This window comes from Diadema setosum, chromosome 14 (assembly GCF_964275005.1).
Source record: "Diadema setosum chromosome 14, eeDiaSeto1, whole genome shotgun sequence".
Classification (NCBI taxonomy): domain Eukaryota; kingdom Metazoa; phylum Echinodermata; class Echinoidea; order Diadematoida; family Diadematidae; genus Diadema; species Diadema setosum.
The window spans coordinates 36,511,320-36,526,464 of NC_092698.1; the positions used below are offsets into that span (position 1 = coordinate 36,511,320).

General features: G+C 37.5%; 1 protein-coding gene across 1 annotated transcript in view; it reads left to right on the top strand.

Annotated features, from left to right (window-relative positions):
• Positions 1-144: 144 nt before the first annotated feature.
• LOC140238324 (uncharacterized) overlaps positions 145-15,145 on the top strand; it is a 72,730-nt gene continuing 57,729 nt past the window's right edge. Inside the window, exons 1-6 of the mRNA XM_072318258.1 lie at positions 145-213; positions 530-614; positions 4,952-5,144; positions 9,111-9,212; positions 13,535-13,635; positions 14,689-14,781. Coding sequence (XP_072174359.1) covers positions 145-213; positions 530-614; positions 4,952-5,144; positions 9,111-9,212; positions 13,535-13,635; positions 14,689-14,781 — 643 coding nt within the window. The remainder of the gene's footprint in view (positions 214-529; positions 615-4,951; positions 5,145-9,110; positions 9,213-13,534; positions 13,636-14,688; positions 14,782-15,145) is intronic.

Consider the following 15,145-nt stretch of genomic DNA (forward strand, 5'->3'; position numbering starts at 1 on the left):
TACTCATCCTGCAAAGAGTAAAATCTTGGGATCAGGGTTGGGTCTTCAAAACAGGCCAGGCGATACGGAGAAATCGCGCGGGCGTTATGCATGACCGCACCCTCATTCATAACACTGGATGAAGCCCTACGTGTGTGTGTGTAAATGGCCCACTTGTTGAGAGATGGCGTGATCGGAAGCTCGGACTGTTTTGGTCTGTGTGGTGGTATGGTGGTACGGTGTCAACAACGGCGGAATCGGAGCCAACTGAGCCCCCCCCCCCCCCCCCAATACGGGTACTACGTTCGTACAATACACACAGCTAACAGAAGATAAACATAACAAACAACGTGCTTGCTATATTACCGATGCTGACCGGCGACGAAAGAACAGGCAGCAAATCTAACTCCTCTTTTTAATGGATTTTCTGAAAGTGTCAACTTCAAAACTAACTCTCGAGTTATATGTGATGGGACATATTTAGCGCCGTGTAACTCGGGTTACTATTTCCCTACCGGTCGTAATTTTCTGTTTTTGTCACGATTGGCAGTATTCCAGCGCGTCGGCATCGCCAAATCAGAAGGGCCGGGGTGCACTGCTGTGCATGCATGGTTACTACACAGTCGTTGAAGCCGGTGAGTGGGGAGTGTCATCCAGTGAGTTGAGAGGCTGTGAGAATACGGAGTCGAGTCGGAGGGAGACAAAACGCGATTCTACTGTACTGTATACTGTACTAGCAAGAATTCGCCTGAGTGAGTCATCAAGCAAGTGCGTAGTGATCTTCGATTGTAGCATCAAGTGAAAATTCTGTTGGTTTGACGAGTTCGTGGAAGATACAACAAATAATCCTAATTAACGAATTTGGATGGGTCCTGTCGTATCACTTTGCGGATTAGTGTTAGAAAAACAACTCGTCTGACAGTACTCGGTAGAATATCTCCAAAATCATTTCACGGTGCTTGTGAACTGTTTTGCTGGCTGTCGCGATCGAACACCTTGGTCTAGGCCCATAAAAGCTATATCTCTTTTATTACCGGAGTCGAGGAGTTTACTAGTATTTTTGCCTTATTTTTCAGGACAGTGACAGACACATAGATCTATTCCTGATCATACCAGGACTGCATACGTTGTTCATATTGCAGTGATAGCTACCTCTTGTGGACATACAGTCATATGACAGTAACACAACATAAAAGGGTGAGTTGAACTATTAACACTTCAAAAATTTACCTTTTCTTTAGATCTAGATCCTAATCACCTATTTTGTTTACCCCTACAAAATCATGCGTGTAGTTTGTGACAGAGTAGCTGCTATAGCATAGGAGTAACTTAACTGTTTAACCCGTTGAGGACGGTTTGATTTTGCTACAACACGCATTTCCCATAGACGCTTGCCCGAGCACGAGTATACTCGGGTCTCGTCCTCAACGGGTTAATAGAACATTGACTTCGTTGTTTTGGTTTCATTATAGAATGGTATGGTACAAGACAGAGCTTTTGCCCTTAGTTTTGCCCAAATGGTTCAGAAGCCACAACAAGGACTTGCTGCTGCAACAATCCAAAACTTTCCACCCAGATGATCGTACAAACGGAAAGACTTCCTCATGAACCATCCGGATGAAATTGACCTTAGGCTTAGCCAATAGAATTTCTACCACTTTTGTGAATCCCCGCCCCTGTCCCTGATACCGGCACTGGTTTTAACACTGACCAAAACACACTTAGACCTATGAGATTCAGTCTACTTCATATCCTCATTCACATCCTGTGAATATTACATATTTTTTATTTCCTTTGAGTGAAAAAAATTTATGAATGGATGGCGTATCTGTAGCTTTTGCCTGTACAAACAGTAGTTAAACACAGGGGAAACACCATTATTGCTACATGTTGTACTTGTGTTGATATTATTTACAAGTGTTGTTAATGTGTACACATGCTCTGTACAATTCTGTATGTGACCTTGCATCACAGAACCAACAAAGAGTCACACCAAATACAATGTTTTGATTAGTGAAGGTCAAGTACTGAAACAGGAGATTATCCACTAAATAAAATGATATACACTTGTGTATTAACTCACTCAAATCGATGTTCCTAACCAAAGTGAAATGAATGATGAAAGAGTAAATGTACAGTCTAGGAATGCTACTCTTGAGAAAAGGGGCTTTGAAGACAAAGCGATGTTATAATTTTGGTTGAGATACGGATTCAGATTTTGAATTTTTGCAAGGTAATTAGAAGGCACTTTGTATATGATTACATATGAAATATAGAAGAGCATACATGTACAACTCTAAGAGGAATTAAGAGTTTATATGATGAAAATAAGTTTTGAAATGGCTGAGATATCCAAAAACAAAGCGGTCCTAATAAGAGGTGGAACCCACCTTTTGTTTAATAGGATAACTTTGTTTTACTTTGTTTTTGGATATCTCAGCCATTTCAAATCTGATTTTCATCAAATAAACTTTTTATTTCTCTTAGAATTGTATACTGTTTTATACTTCATATTTAGCAGTTTCTACTTATATCTTACGTAGAAAGTTAAAGTCTGAATCCCCCGTCTCAACCATATTTTTGGTTCCCCTTTATTGTATCAAGTTCACTCAAAACAAATGACGATTTAATTCCTTGACAACTACAGCAAAGCAAAATTTGTCAGCTTCTCCAAAAACTTGATTGCACGCTCATTCATGACATTCTTGTTATAATATCAAAATGCAAAAGCCACTTTTTATTCATACCTACTGCCTGGCAATAGAGACAAAATGAACGAAGCTTGATATTTATCATCCTTTTATTGGACAGTGCACATAAAAATGTGAAACATTCTAAATCAATTATTTTTATGACATTGTAGTATTCAACTGTAAATAAGGAACTAACACAATGAACCTAATTCCTCTTTCAAATTACCTAAAAATATCAGCAAACTGCTGTGCTATCATGTATCATTAATTTTAGCGGATTTATCACATTCTTCCGAAGGATGCATGTCTGTCTGTCATGGATGCTTGATTTATGAATGCTAAATGTTCAGCCAACTCCTTTATCAGTGCACCCAGTGAGGAGACGGGAGGTAGTATTCTGTGAGAATTTTAAACTGATATTGTAGTTTTGTTTTAACTGATGCGATAATACATTTGTATAAAAGATATAGCTCATTGCATTCATTGATAATACTTTGTAGTAATTGACAAATGATGATGGTGATGCTGATGTGTGTTTTTAATTAATTGATGAGGGACATTAAATCAGAAGTCGTTTCTGGGTGTTGAAGCTGTACAGGAAACAGCATAGATTGCTTCATTTGTAATATCATAGAATCAGGGTATCATTGCTACTGTTACATCTCCTTTATAAAGGAATGTTGTGAAATAAAATCATCGCATCTTTACTACGTCAATGCACTAAGTCAACTAGTGAGTTTAAGAAAAAAAAAAATTATTTGCTTGTGTGAGGGCATTTTATTTCACCGTTTTAGGAATCTTCAGAAAATAATGATATGTGCATTTTGATGACATCAGAACTGATTATGCTGAAATTTAAGTTATTACAGTAGCCATTGTTGTTACTCATCTTCAGTGTTGACTTTTCTATTTTACTTCCTGCAGTGCATTACTTTACCACTTGTTAAAGAAAAGTCACTGAGCTATGATACAGAGTGAGTTATAAAGAAAAATACAGTACACAGTTGCCATTATTGGAAGGACATGTGGTGTAAGAGGGACCTGCAGAAATGATCAAGAATACCTCGTATTGATGTTTCTCAGATTTGTTGGATATATCATGTAACAGTTATATGATCAACGAAGGAACCTCAAAGAGAATTTTGCTGCGGTAGAAGATTAGCGTTTACGCCCTAGTCTTAACATCAGCACCCGGGTTTTTTTCCCCAATCATTATATGCCAATGTTAATGATGCACAGATAATGTGCATTGCAATTGTATTAATGGGATACAGAATTGCAGCTAATCAGCTAATCTACAATTTTGTGTAATGTGTACAGGGTATAGCTGTAACACATAAATATACATGTAGTTAATACAATGTCTATGTACACATTGTACATTGTACAGTGGTGTACATTCAGCTGGAAGTGTACACATCATGATTTTAACAACGTTGATGACTTCAAGTTATGAATTTAAAGTTATTTCATATTTGAAGTGCGTGAAGATATTCAAAGGAGAATGGTGTTTTTTGCAAGGTTGCCTGAGAAAGATTTGATTTTTTTCCCCCCTGGGGTACGTAGAGGATATAGCCATAGACATGTACATGTATGTTCTCATTAGCATGAATTTGCATGCAGGTACTTGTACTTGATGTGCAGTGTACACCTGCATGCATAGTGTAATTCTGTACATGTTTCCATACTGGTTACAATTAAGAATTTACTAAAAAGAATCACAAAGTACATGTTGTATCTTTTATATTCACATTATTCTCATTAGCTAAAATGAATGACATCATATTCTTTTGATAATGGTAGCACTGATTCTGGTTGTGTGTAATTTTATGCATGTAGCATTGATATCTGATGAAGATATGCATTGTATAGTGATGATAGTGATAACAAAATGTTCATTGTAAACAGTAAGAAGATTAATCATGGTTGTTTAGCCTACACTGTGTATTCCCAATGTGAACCATGTGAACATAGCTGGTCAAGGATGACCAAGAATGTGTGGGTTTACAACAGTGACCCATGAAAAGGGACTGAAAAGATGGACTATCAAACAAATGTGTGTTTAGGCTCAGTTGGGAAAGCTTCAACACAAACAAAATCTTTATCTGTTCATGACCTGCAAAACTGATATATCTCTGACCCAGTTTATGCAAATATTGACCACCCATAGTGCAGAGGACCTCCTGAACAAACTGTCTGCCTTACACCGTGCACATCTGCAAATCTCTGAGGCGCAAGTGTTAAACTTATAATATTCTTCATTCATGTTCCCATCACAGGTGAATATCCGTTGGAAGTAGCCGACACCTTGACATACACATTGCAATTATACTACCTGGTCAAGATGCTGGACGAGGCTGTGTGGAGATGGTCTGCTGTGCTCTTGACCCTTGCTGCCCTTTGTATCTGGACGGGCAGTGCCAATCTGTCACTGGACGTCCCTGGTAGCCATGTCTGTACAAGGACCGACAGGTAAGCCTTCCAACAAGTCATAGGAAAGAATGATGGATCTCATACCTGAACAAAAATGACTTCCCCAAAGAAAGACATTTTGAAATCCCAGGACATTGTATGAAATCAAAATATTGCATAAAACACACAAAGTGTTGATGTCCTTCATGTTAGAACAGTGCAAGTATTTCACCAGCTTGTTACAGGGAATTTTCTACTGGAACACCACTGACAGTAAATACTGTATAAAGTGTGATTTCCCCTCTGGAAATTGCAGACGTTTTGTGAAAGTGCATGCAAAAACAAGTATTTACTCTTTGTATTTAGAGAGAAATCCATCCAGCCTACAAATGGGGGGGGGGGGGGGGGGGGAGGAGGAGGAGGAGGGGGGGGGGAGGGGGGGGGGGGAGGAGGAGGAGGGGGGGGGTTAACTGAGCTGGAGAGGGATATTTGGAGATATCCTATTTGGTTTAAGGGCATAGTAAATGTCTTCACGGAAGCTGATGTCCTCTACACCAGCGCCAGGCTGTCCCACTTCTTTCCTGTCTTGAATGACAGGATTAACAGTGTAATGTCCTGAAATGCCATTGAAAACTGTCTATGGCGGAGAACAATTTTCTTGACTTTAAAACATTCTCACCACACTCTCCTTTTTGGCACTAAAGAGTGTCGAAAATTTGACAGTGGATTTCGAATGAGAGACCAAATAAAAAGTGGAATTACCACTAACTTGACCTCCCATTAGAGAAGGGAAATGATAGAGTCACCTTGTTAGACAATTGAAGATGGAACCTTTCAAAATTTTACGTGTACAAATGTACACGTAGCCCAAGAGAATGCTGCAGTTATCTCATTTAATACTCGTGATTGTTCTCAAAGTGATTTAATGCATAATCTTTGTTCTGTATGGTAGCTGTGTACAATGCAATTATAAAGTACCAGAGACTTTCTGTGAAAGTGGTCTGTACTTGTACTTACCCCCAGAAATAATGAAGTTAATATGTTACTGTACCATTATTGTATCAATTAGACACAAGTATACAATACCCTGCATTATCCTTAAACATGCAATATATACATAAGATAGGAAATGAAGTCCAAAGTTTGTATGTATGTTGTACACCGTATGTACAATGTACAATGTATGTGCAATTCTGCTTCAGAGTTTGTTGTACCGGTAAATTTTGTGTCACAAGATGACTTGCAAATTATCCAATTTTCCTCCAGGGGAAGATTGCCAGATTAGATCTACTTCTTCATTAATAGGATGACATTGCAAGAAGATTTGTGATCATTAGTGTTTCAATTTAGTGGTTAACAGGTGGAATATATGTTTTGCTTTGCCATAAATTTAAAACCAGTCATTGTCCTTTCTTTCAGTCTTATCCTTGATATTCAATTCATGATATTTTAGCTGATTCTGATGCATTTTCTGCAAAGTGCATTTCCTGAATATGTCTGTTAAAGCTTGTTTTAATGAATGCAGTAAAATAAAACAAAAATGGTAAACAAGTCTGTTTCATCAAAATTTAAAATGAAATCTAATTAACTAAGTGCGGAACTTTAAAGTTTAAAATGTCTTTTTAAAGCAGTGATATTCGTTGCACCCACAGGCTACATTTTGGGATTTTGAGGTCATCGCTTCATGAGTCTCACATTACACTGCATGAAAATCTTTACTAAATTTCCTTTCATTTGGCATAAAATCAAAGAGAAAACCTTGACTCCCTGTAAACATGAACTTGAACACCAGAAGGAATATATAGCACTTCTAGAATAGCCCTGTTTTGATTGTCAAAGAGAAATTTATCACAAACCAAAATTGTTAGTCTGACTCACCAATCTGTGTATAAACAATGGACTTACAAACAATGGCTTGTTCAAATTGTTTTAGTCATGATGCCAACATTGTGTAAAACATTCATGAATATGCAATCTTGTAGGATATCACTCTGCAGTTATACATGTAGTTGAATACATGATCTCAACTACAAGTGTAGTTACAAACACATTTGTAGGATCACAAGAGTAATTATTGTACAATTTTAAATGCGTAGATGCTGTCAAGAAGTCACATGTCAACTATGTAGATATACAGAGCTCTACAACTTTTTGATGTACTTTTGACATTCTTAAAGTTTTTAAAAACATTTATTATACAATTTGTATTTCCCATTCATTATACTGTACATGTATTTTGTCTTCTTTTGCTTACCAGTGGAATCAGATTATTAATGTACATTTGTATGTTCAATAGACATGGCAACCGCCTGCATACATCACCATAGTGCACACATATGATTCAACAATTAATGCAAACTTAACAGTCTGGGTGTGTTTATTTTACCATGTCATGGAGCATGAGAGATGGAGACATAGTATGAAATATCGCAGGAACAGGAGCATTTATGTTTTGATGCACCTGATATTTTATCAGTGTGTGCAGCTGAAGAAAAACCTCCAGGAAGTTGACGTAAAGTGTATGCCAGGCATACACTTATAGGGGAGTCAGAGAGAGAGAGTAAAAGAGAGAGAGAGAGAGCAAGAGAGAGCTAGGGAGGTTGAGGGAAAAATGAGAGATAAAGAGAGAGAAAAGTTCAGTTGCTTTTATGGTGTATATTATTTCTGTATGATGTTGCTATCTCACAGGTGGCCAATCATACCGTTTATACACAGGGCTTTAAATACAAATGTGTGATTGCACAGACAATTGCATCTGTAGGAATCTTATACTTGTGATCGTGTATGGTATTTTTGATTACTGTAAAAGTGGAAATTTTCATGCGTTTCGTGCAACCAGAAACTAGTGCGAAAATAAAAGCATGTAAATATTATTGCTTGTCATATGCTCCTGTACTTGATATCTTAATTCCGCAGAATTAAAAACATGCGAAACTCTTCTTACCCGGCCAAGCGCGAAAAATTAGTCACGCGAAAATATCCACATTTACAGTATCATACAAAGTATTAGCATGAATGGAATTCCAAGTTTTGCAACATTTTTTAAGGTCTCCCAGAGCTCTTCCGCGGCTATAACAAACTCATAATGAGGAACATTGGTCTGATTTGATCATCTTGGAAATTATTTCAGTGAGAAATGGGAGCCGGCCTCCTTTAATGGCCTCTAGAAAGGGCCATTTTTTACAGTATTTTATGACAAGTCACTTGTGGGCAGAAAACTGGGCTAACACATACAAAAAAGGAACCCACCTACAGGACTAGGTTTGGTGTGATGTCTCAGTGACTTTGTGGATTATGTGCTCCCCTTTGCCTCGGATAGTGTTTCATCAACTTGATCCGACTGTCTTTAGGCCTAACATTGAAAGAGGGCAGGGTAAACTACTGTGTGACGACATGAAGAGTGTCTATTTTCAGTGGAAAGGGGTAAGAGAGGAAGGAAGGAAGGTGTGGGAGGCACCAGAATGTGATGAAAATAAAAGATTAAGGTCAGATAAGATGCTGAACATGTAACCATGTCTTTTCTTTGTCTCTCCTTTAATACTCCCCCTTCTTCATTTTTCTTATCTGTCGCAGCAATTCACTCCCTCTCTGCTTGTTGCTGAAACGGTTGTTCAGATTTTGTAGACAGTTCAGGAAAAATGTGTGGGATAAAGGAGTACAGTTATGTGTGTGTACGTGTATTATGTATTTAATAGAAAGGAAGAAAATACCCTGCATCCACTCAGTTGATGCCTCATTGTGATGTACAATCATACACAGTATATGATTTTGGTCATGATTTTGGTAAGCATGCAGAAGTTTCTGCCATCAATGTCAAATCAAGACATGTCAAAATCATGTGTACCTCATTAAGGTCATTTCTGTTGTAATTGTTGTATTTCCTTTTTTTTTTTTTAGTCTATCAATATCACTGATGATATAATGATTATAGGCACGTGTAGTGGTACTATAATACAAGCCACATTTTTGTGCTATTTTGTTAAAAGATGTTTTTGAAATTCAGTTGCAATCTTTTCAATTTTACAGCTATTTCCAATCTGTGAAGGTCACCTACAGTGAACCCTATGACCAGATCTACTACACAAAGTGTACTGACATCACCAACTGGTTCAAATGCACAAGAAGAAGGTGAGATTACGCCACCTGTTTCATTCCTATCCCATAGGTACAGGACAATCAGAATCCATGCCTGAATACTGTATTAACCTAGCTTAACCCGTTGAGGATGAGCTCACTTTGCTATAACACATGCTTCCCATAGACACCTGCCTGAGTATACCCGCGAATTGTCTTCAATGGGTTTAGAGGAAAGGTGCTTTAAACATCATTGCCAATTTTCTCCACTGCTATAATTATTATGACTCTGCATATCAAATGACTGCTGTTATACTACATGCAGTTCAATTTGATCATAGATGAATAAATGTTTCATGTTTCTGTTGATGTGATCTATAAACTTTAATCACAATTGAATCCTGAGAAGAAATTATTGTTTGTGATGCCTCTCACAAATCACGTATCATATCATTTGATACGTGTATATACTGTCTTGTGTTTTGTTTGCTTTTGATGTTTTTCTTTTTATGCTGATATTCAAGTTGTGGAAAAAAAAATGAGTAAGCTCATTCATACTTTAAAAGACAGTATTATGTTTATAACCAAGTCAAATCCTCTTTTTGAATGTCTTACAATTGTGTTTGCTCTAAAATGAGATCTCAATAATGACATCGATAGATTTTGACACATTAACGATCACAGCTATATTTAAGAACACAACATTTTAAGACAACAATAGATATTATTGCTGCCAATTGAATACAGATGCTGAGAGGTATGTGTGAGTATCATGAGGGTAGTGCTTCGAGACTTAAAGGGATCATGTAGTGCTTTGTGAACTAATGACATATTATCACACTACTTAGTCCCAATGTGTGCTCCTGGTAAAGTTGTTTTCCAATCCTGGTATCTCATGCTTGCCACAGTTATTATTATCATTATTTTCTTTTTAATGATACTGTACAAATCCCAGATGATTGGAAACCCATTTAATTTAAAAACAGATTGCATGACTTCTTGCCGCCCAAGTATTTCAAAGACAGGTTAAGATTCCATCAAGATATGTCTCTGGACTAATGCTGTTTCTCTTTTTATGCCTCCGCCACGAAGTGGTGCCGGAGGCATTATGTTTTCGGGTTGTCCGTCCGTCCGTCCGTCCGTCCTTCCGTCCGTCCGTCTGTCCTTCCGTCCGTCCGTCCGTCCGTCCGTCCTTCCGTCCGTCCGTAATGAATTTTGTGGACAAGGTAACTATCAAAACCTGTTGAGGTATCCTAATGAAACTTGGCATGTATGTGTATTAGGGGGTGAAGTTGTGCCTATCAACTTTTGGGTGCACATGCTCAAGGTCAAAGGTCAAAAGGTCAAGGTCAAATACATAAAATTTCACTATTTCCACCATATCTATTGAATGCCTGAAGATATTTTCTTGAAACTTAGTGTATACATGTATTACCCAATTAAGATTCTCTGGTGAAAGTTTGCGTCATGAGGTCAAAGGTTAAAGGTCAAAAGGTCAGGGTCAAATGCATGAAATTTCACTTTTTTCGCCATATCTATTGAATGCCTGAAGATATTTTCTTGAAACTTAGTATATACATGTATTACCCAATTAAGATTCTCTGGTGAAAGTTTGGGTCATGAGGTCAAAGGTCAAAAGGTCAAGTAAAAATATCAAAACTTCTTTTTTTTTCTCCGTGCCTTGGAAAATTGTTCAAGGTATCTTCATGGAACATAGTATATACATGTACTGACTGGAAGTGATTATCTAGAGAATGTAGGGTTCATGGGGTCAAAGGTCAGGGGTCAAAGGTCAAGTGCAACACTTCAAAATTTTACTATTTCCCTCATATTTATGCAATGCCAGCAGGGTTATTATTTTTTTTTACACTTGGTGTATGCATGTGTAACCTAATAGAAATTCTCTGGAAAGTTTTTTTTTCTTCTTTTTTTGCCTCAAAGGTCAAAAGGTCAAAGATCAAGTGAAAGTGCTGAACTAACTTTTTCCTCCATATCTCGAAGTGGCTCAAGTTATCTTGAAACTTAGTACGTATTATGCATGTTCTACCTGAAAGTGATTATCTTATGAATTTTAGGGTCAAGGGCCAGATGAAAATGGTAACAATTTACTATTTAATTCAGAAATTGCACTTTTTCTCCACACCTGTACCTTGAAAATTACTCAATGCCTAAATGTATGAATGGGTCAAAGTTAAGTTAAAGTCCTTAAATCCCTAGATACATGCTCTCCTATTCATCCAATTAAACCTAGGTCAAGGAAGGTGAACATTCAACACATTTGTGACAAACTTGTCATTTCAATATTTTGCCAATTTTGTGAAAATGTAATCACACATTGTCCACATGTACTATCTAGACCTATTGGGAAAATCATGCATTATGGCGGAGGCATACCAGTCGCCAAAGCGACATTTCTAGTTCTATTTTTAATTCAAGCAATTTTAACCTACCGAGTCCCAGAATTTTGAATTTTATGGTTTGATGCTGCATTATTCGAGTATGATTTTTACTATTCATTGTTAGTGTTTTTACCACTGATCTCTGTTGGAAGTATCTGGATATCTGGCCATACACATCACCATACATGTTGTATTGAGCTCACATTATCACATGATTTTGATGACAATCTCTGCTGGAAAATGCATACATTTCCATATTTAAGAGTGTGCTCGGTGACATGGCTGGCGTTGGGCGGCTTCACTTGTTTGTATGGCATGCATAGGCAATGAGGTATCCAGACACTTCCTGTATAGAGATCAGTGGTTCTTACAGGGTAGAATTAAAAATCTCTGTCACATGATCCTTGTGTTGTTCAAACATCGGTAAAAATGCCTGTTGCAGTTGCAAAATATTAAAAAACCTCAATTTTACATTTATGACCAACTCCTCATTTGACAGATGTTTGTAAATTTCTCTCTGATTTTGTGCAGATGTATTGAATTTAATCAGTTTCATCAAATATTTGTCCAGTAAGATATGCAGTGATGTGTTCCTATGTAATGATGACGAGATATATATATTTATTCATCAAAATTCCCCCAGGATTTGATGCATTGATAAACGGTTAAATACCTTTATTCTACTGTTACAGGTATCTTTAATACTTATTTGTTGGTGTAGTTTTGTTACTGTCACCTAACACTGACAATCGTGAATGTGACTTACAATTTCTCTTGTCAGGTTAGAATCGATTGCTAACCAAAGCAATCAATACTTTTTCACTTGATATGGCAGATTTTGTACAAAGGACTTGGCTGGAGATTGATTTCAGAGATTAACAGTTAATTACTACAATAGGTATTGTGGAAAAGGGGCATTAATGAGGGTATTCATTGATAGTGATAAAATGTTAAGTACAGTGTAGTAATTAATGTTTAACTGAATGTCCCATAGTCCACAAATTAAATACACTACAGTTTCACATTTTTTTTTTTTTTAAAGTTATGGAAAGTAGTTTCCAGTGGTTCTGTCTCATTTGTCAAGTTCGTATTAAAGAACCTGTTAAATTATTTCAACTTTTGCAGAAAAATTGTTCATACTTTTAATAATCCTTTGAGTAGGTACCATGTAGTATGGTAATGGGTATTCTAGCACCAGTGTCTGTCTACAGTGAACACAAGTTTGAATTTTGAGGACTCCAGCTTACAATAGTTTGCCATTCATGAGATGGATTGGTTAAGGATGCTACAGTGAGAATCATGCAATTTTTTTCATCTTGTGGTCCATACAAAAAGGTGGAAATTCTCTCATGTGCCACAACCACTACTACTACTACTACTACTGCTACCATTATCATCTACTACTACTTCTACTACTACTACTACTACTGTTACTACTACTACTACTACTACTACTACTACTACTACTGAGTACTATATTTTCATTTCTTGAAGCGCCATGAGCACCGAAAGGTGGACCTATGGGCTATACAAGTGGCCACTATTGTCATTATAATCATTAAAACTTGATCACTGTACTATTACCTACAGGTTGTGATAAATCACCTCTGTTATAACAGTGTGGATAAGATTTGACTGGTCTTGACAATAGCAAACTTGTCCTTCGAGTCTGATGCAACATGGCCAGTATATAATCAGTTTTAGTAATGAGAATCTTTGTTACCAGTGTAACACCATGACATATTAAAGTCTACATCAAAAAACCTTATTTTTAGCCTCTAGTCTGAGTGATTGGGGGGGGGGGGGGGGGGGCTAACATATATCTTGTTTCAGGTTGCTGACAAATGCATGAAGTATCAGTGTTTAGGCTGGCTACTTGCCAATGAAGTACAAATTGTACATCTGCACATGAACCTTTTGGTAATTTTCTCATGGGGCCACTTTCATTGTTTTCCTATTCACACTTGTCATTGTCAGAACCCGGTATCGTACCAGCTATCGGCAAGAAATGAGAACGCGGTACCGAAAGTTGAAGTTGTGCTGTGATGGCTATCATCAGAAAGAGAGGATGTGTATACGTAAGTAATACGTGGCCCATGCTTTAGTGGATCTTGTGGAAAGTTTCATTCTTCAGATGAAAGCTGAAGCAAGACCACATTATTGATAACATCAACTTTGAAAACATTTGAAGACTATCATAGTGTATTAAAACACCATCTGCGGTTGTAACACAAGTACTCACAAGTACCGTAGCTTGTATTCAAGCTACCATTTATGATGCTTCCAATAATAGTGAGTTTTTTTTTGTTAGTTTAAAAAAAAAAAATCAAGGACATTACATTCATTTCATTGTCCAATGAAAGTGAAACTACATCAGTGCTATAAGAACAGTATACCCACATATTTGTCTATGTTGATATGATTACAATTAGTCAAAGAATGTACATGGAGTTTGGCTGTCATTTTGCATGTGGATACACAAGCAGGAGGTACTGTAAACCATCTAAAGTAAAAGCAGTATATCAGAATTCTCTTTTTTTGTCACTGAACGTTTTGAATAGGAAAGGATGATGCAGGAATAGATGCCTTTGCCTGATAAGTTGAGGCCCTCCACAATCTCTGTGTGCAATTTGTCACTAGAAGTATAGATCAGACTTTATGATTCATTCTGTCAAGGGTCGCACACAAACCGGAGTGTTAATTATAGCGTCAGTTTGCTGCTTTGTAAAGTTAAGCTGTAACTCACTTTTCATGATAAAATGACACTTCACGTAGGTTAGACAGCAAGGGAATAAATACAATATGTAGAATTAGACATGTGCAATTCCTTGCAATTTTTATCTTGAAGTGATTGTTTTTGTTCCTTATCTTCATCCTGTGAATACATTCAATACATGAATTGCTATTTCTTTTCAATTTCTTCAGTATAAACACTGATATATTGCTGTGTAAATTGTCAATAGTACATGCATGCATACAGTCTTATATACAGTAGAGGTGCTGTGCGGGAAATAGTGTCCCGAGCGACTTGTGATAAATTGTGTTTGACGCCGTCCCCAACAACCATTCCAAGCAAAGTCAAGTTGAGGCAATGTATTAGAATGTTGTGTTTGTGCCTGTTTTCTTGGCAGCCATCTGCACAAATCCCTGTGTACATGGGACCTGTACGGCACCAGACGTCTGCACTTGTGAGGCAGGCTACAGAGGGGAAACATGTGAGAGCAGTAAGTACATTATTGTGTGACAGTAGAGAAACATGCTGGTCAGGGCGCTCCAGCGTCTAGACTCCTTTGAGTGGGAAAGCACACAATAGAAATGGAGTTTGACAGTGGGATTGAAAGGTCAGAGGTCACGATCACGACATGAAGGTTGTGGAGTTTTGTGTTGGAGGTCGAATGTTGAAAATATGAGTCATGGTTTCCCAGCCTGGCAAACTTTCACAAGTAAATTGAGTTTGTTCTGGGATTACGGAAAGGAGTGCGGGTGAAACTTCACCGTTGGATGCCCCCCCCCCCCCCATCAGAGTGAGGGTCAAAAGGTATGAACTTTGTAACACAATTTTATAATGGACAATAGATGCAGGAGTGA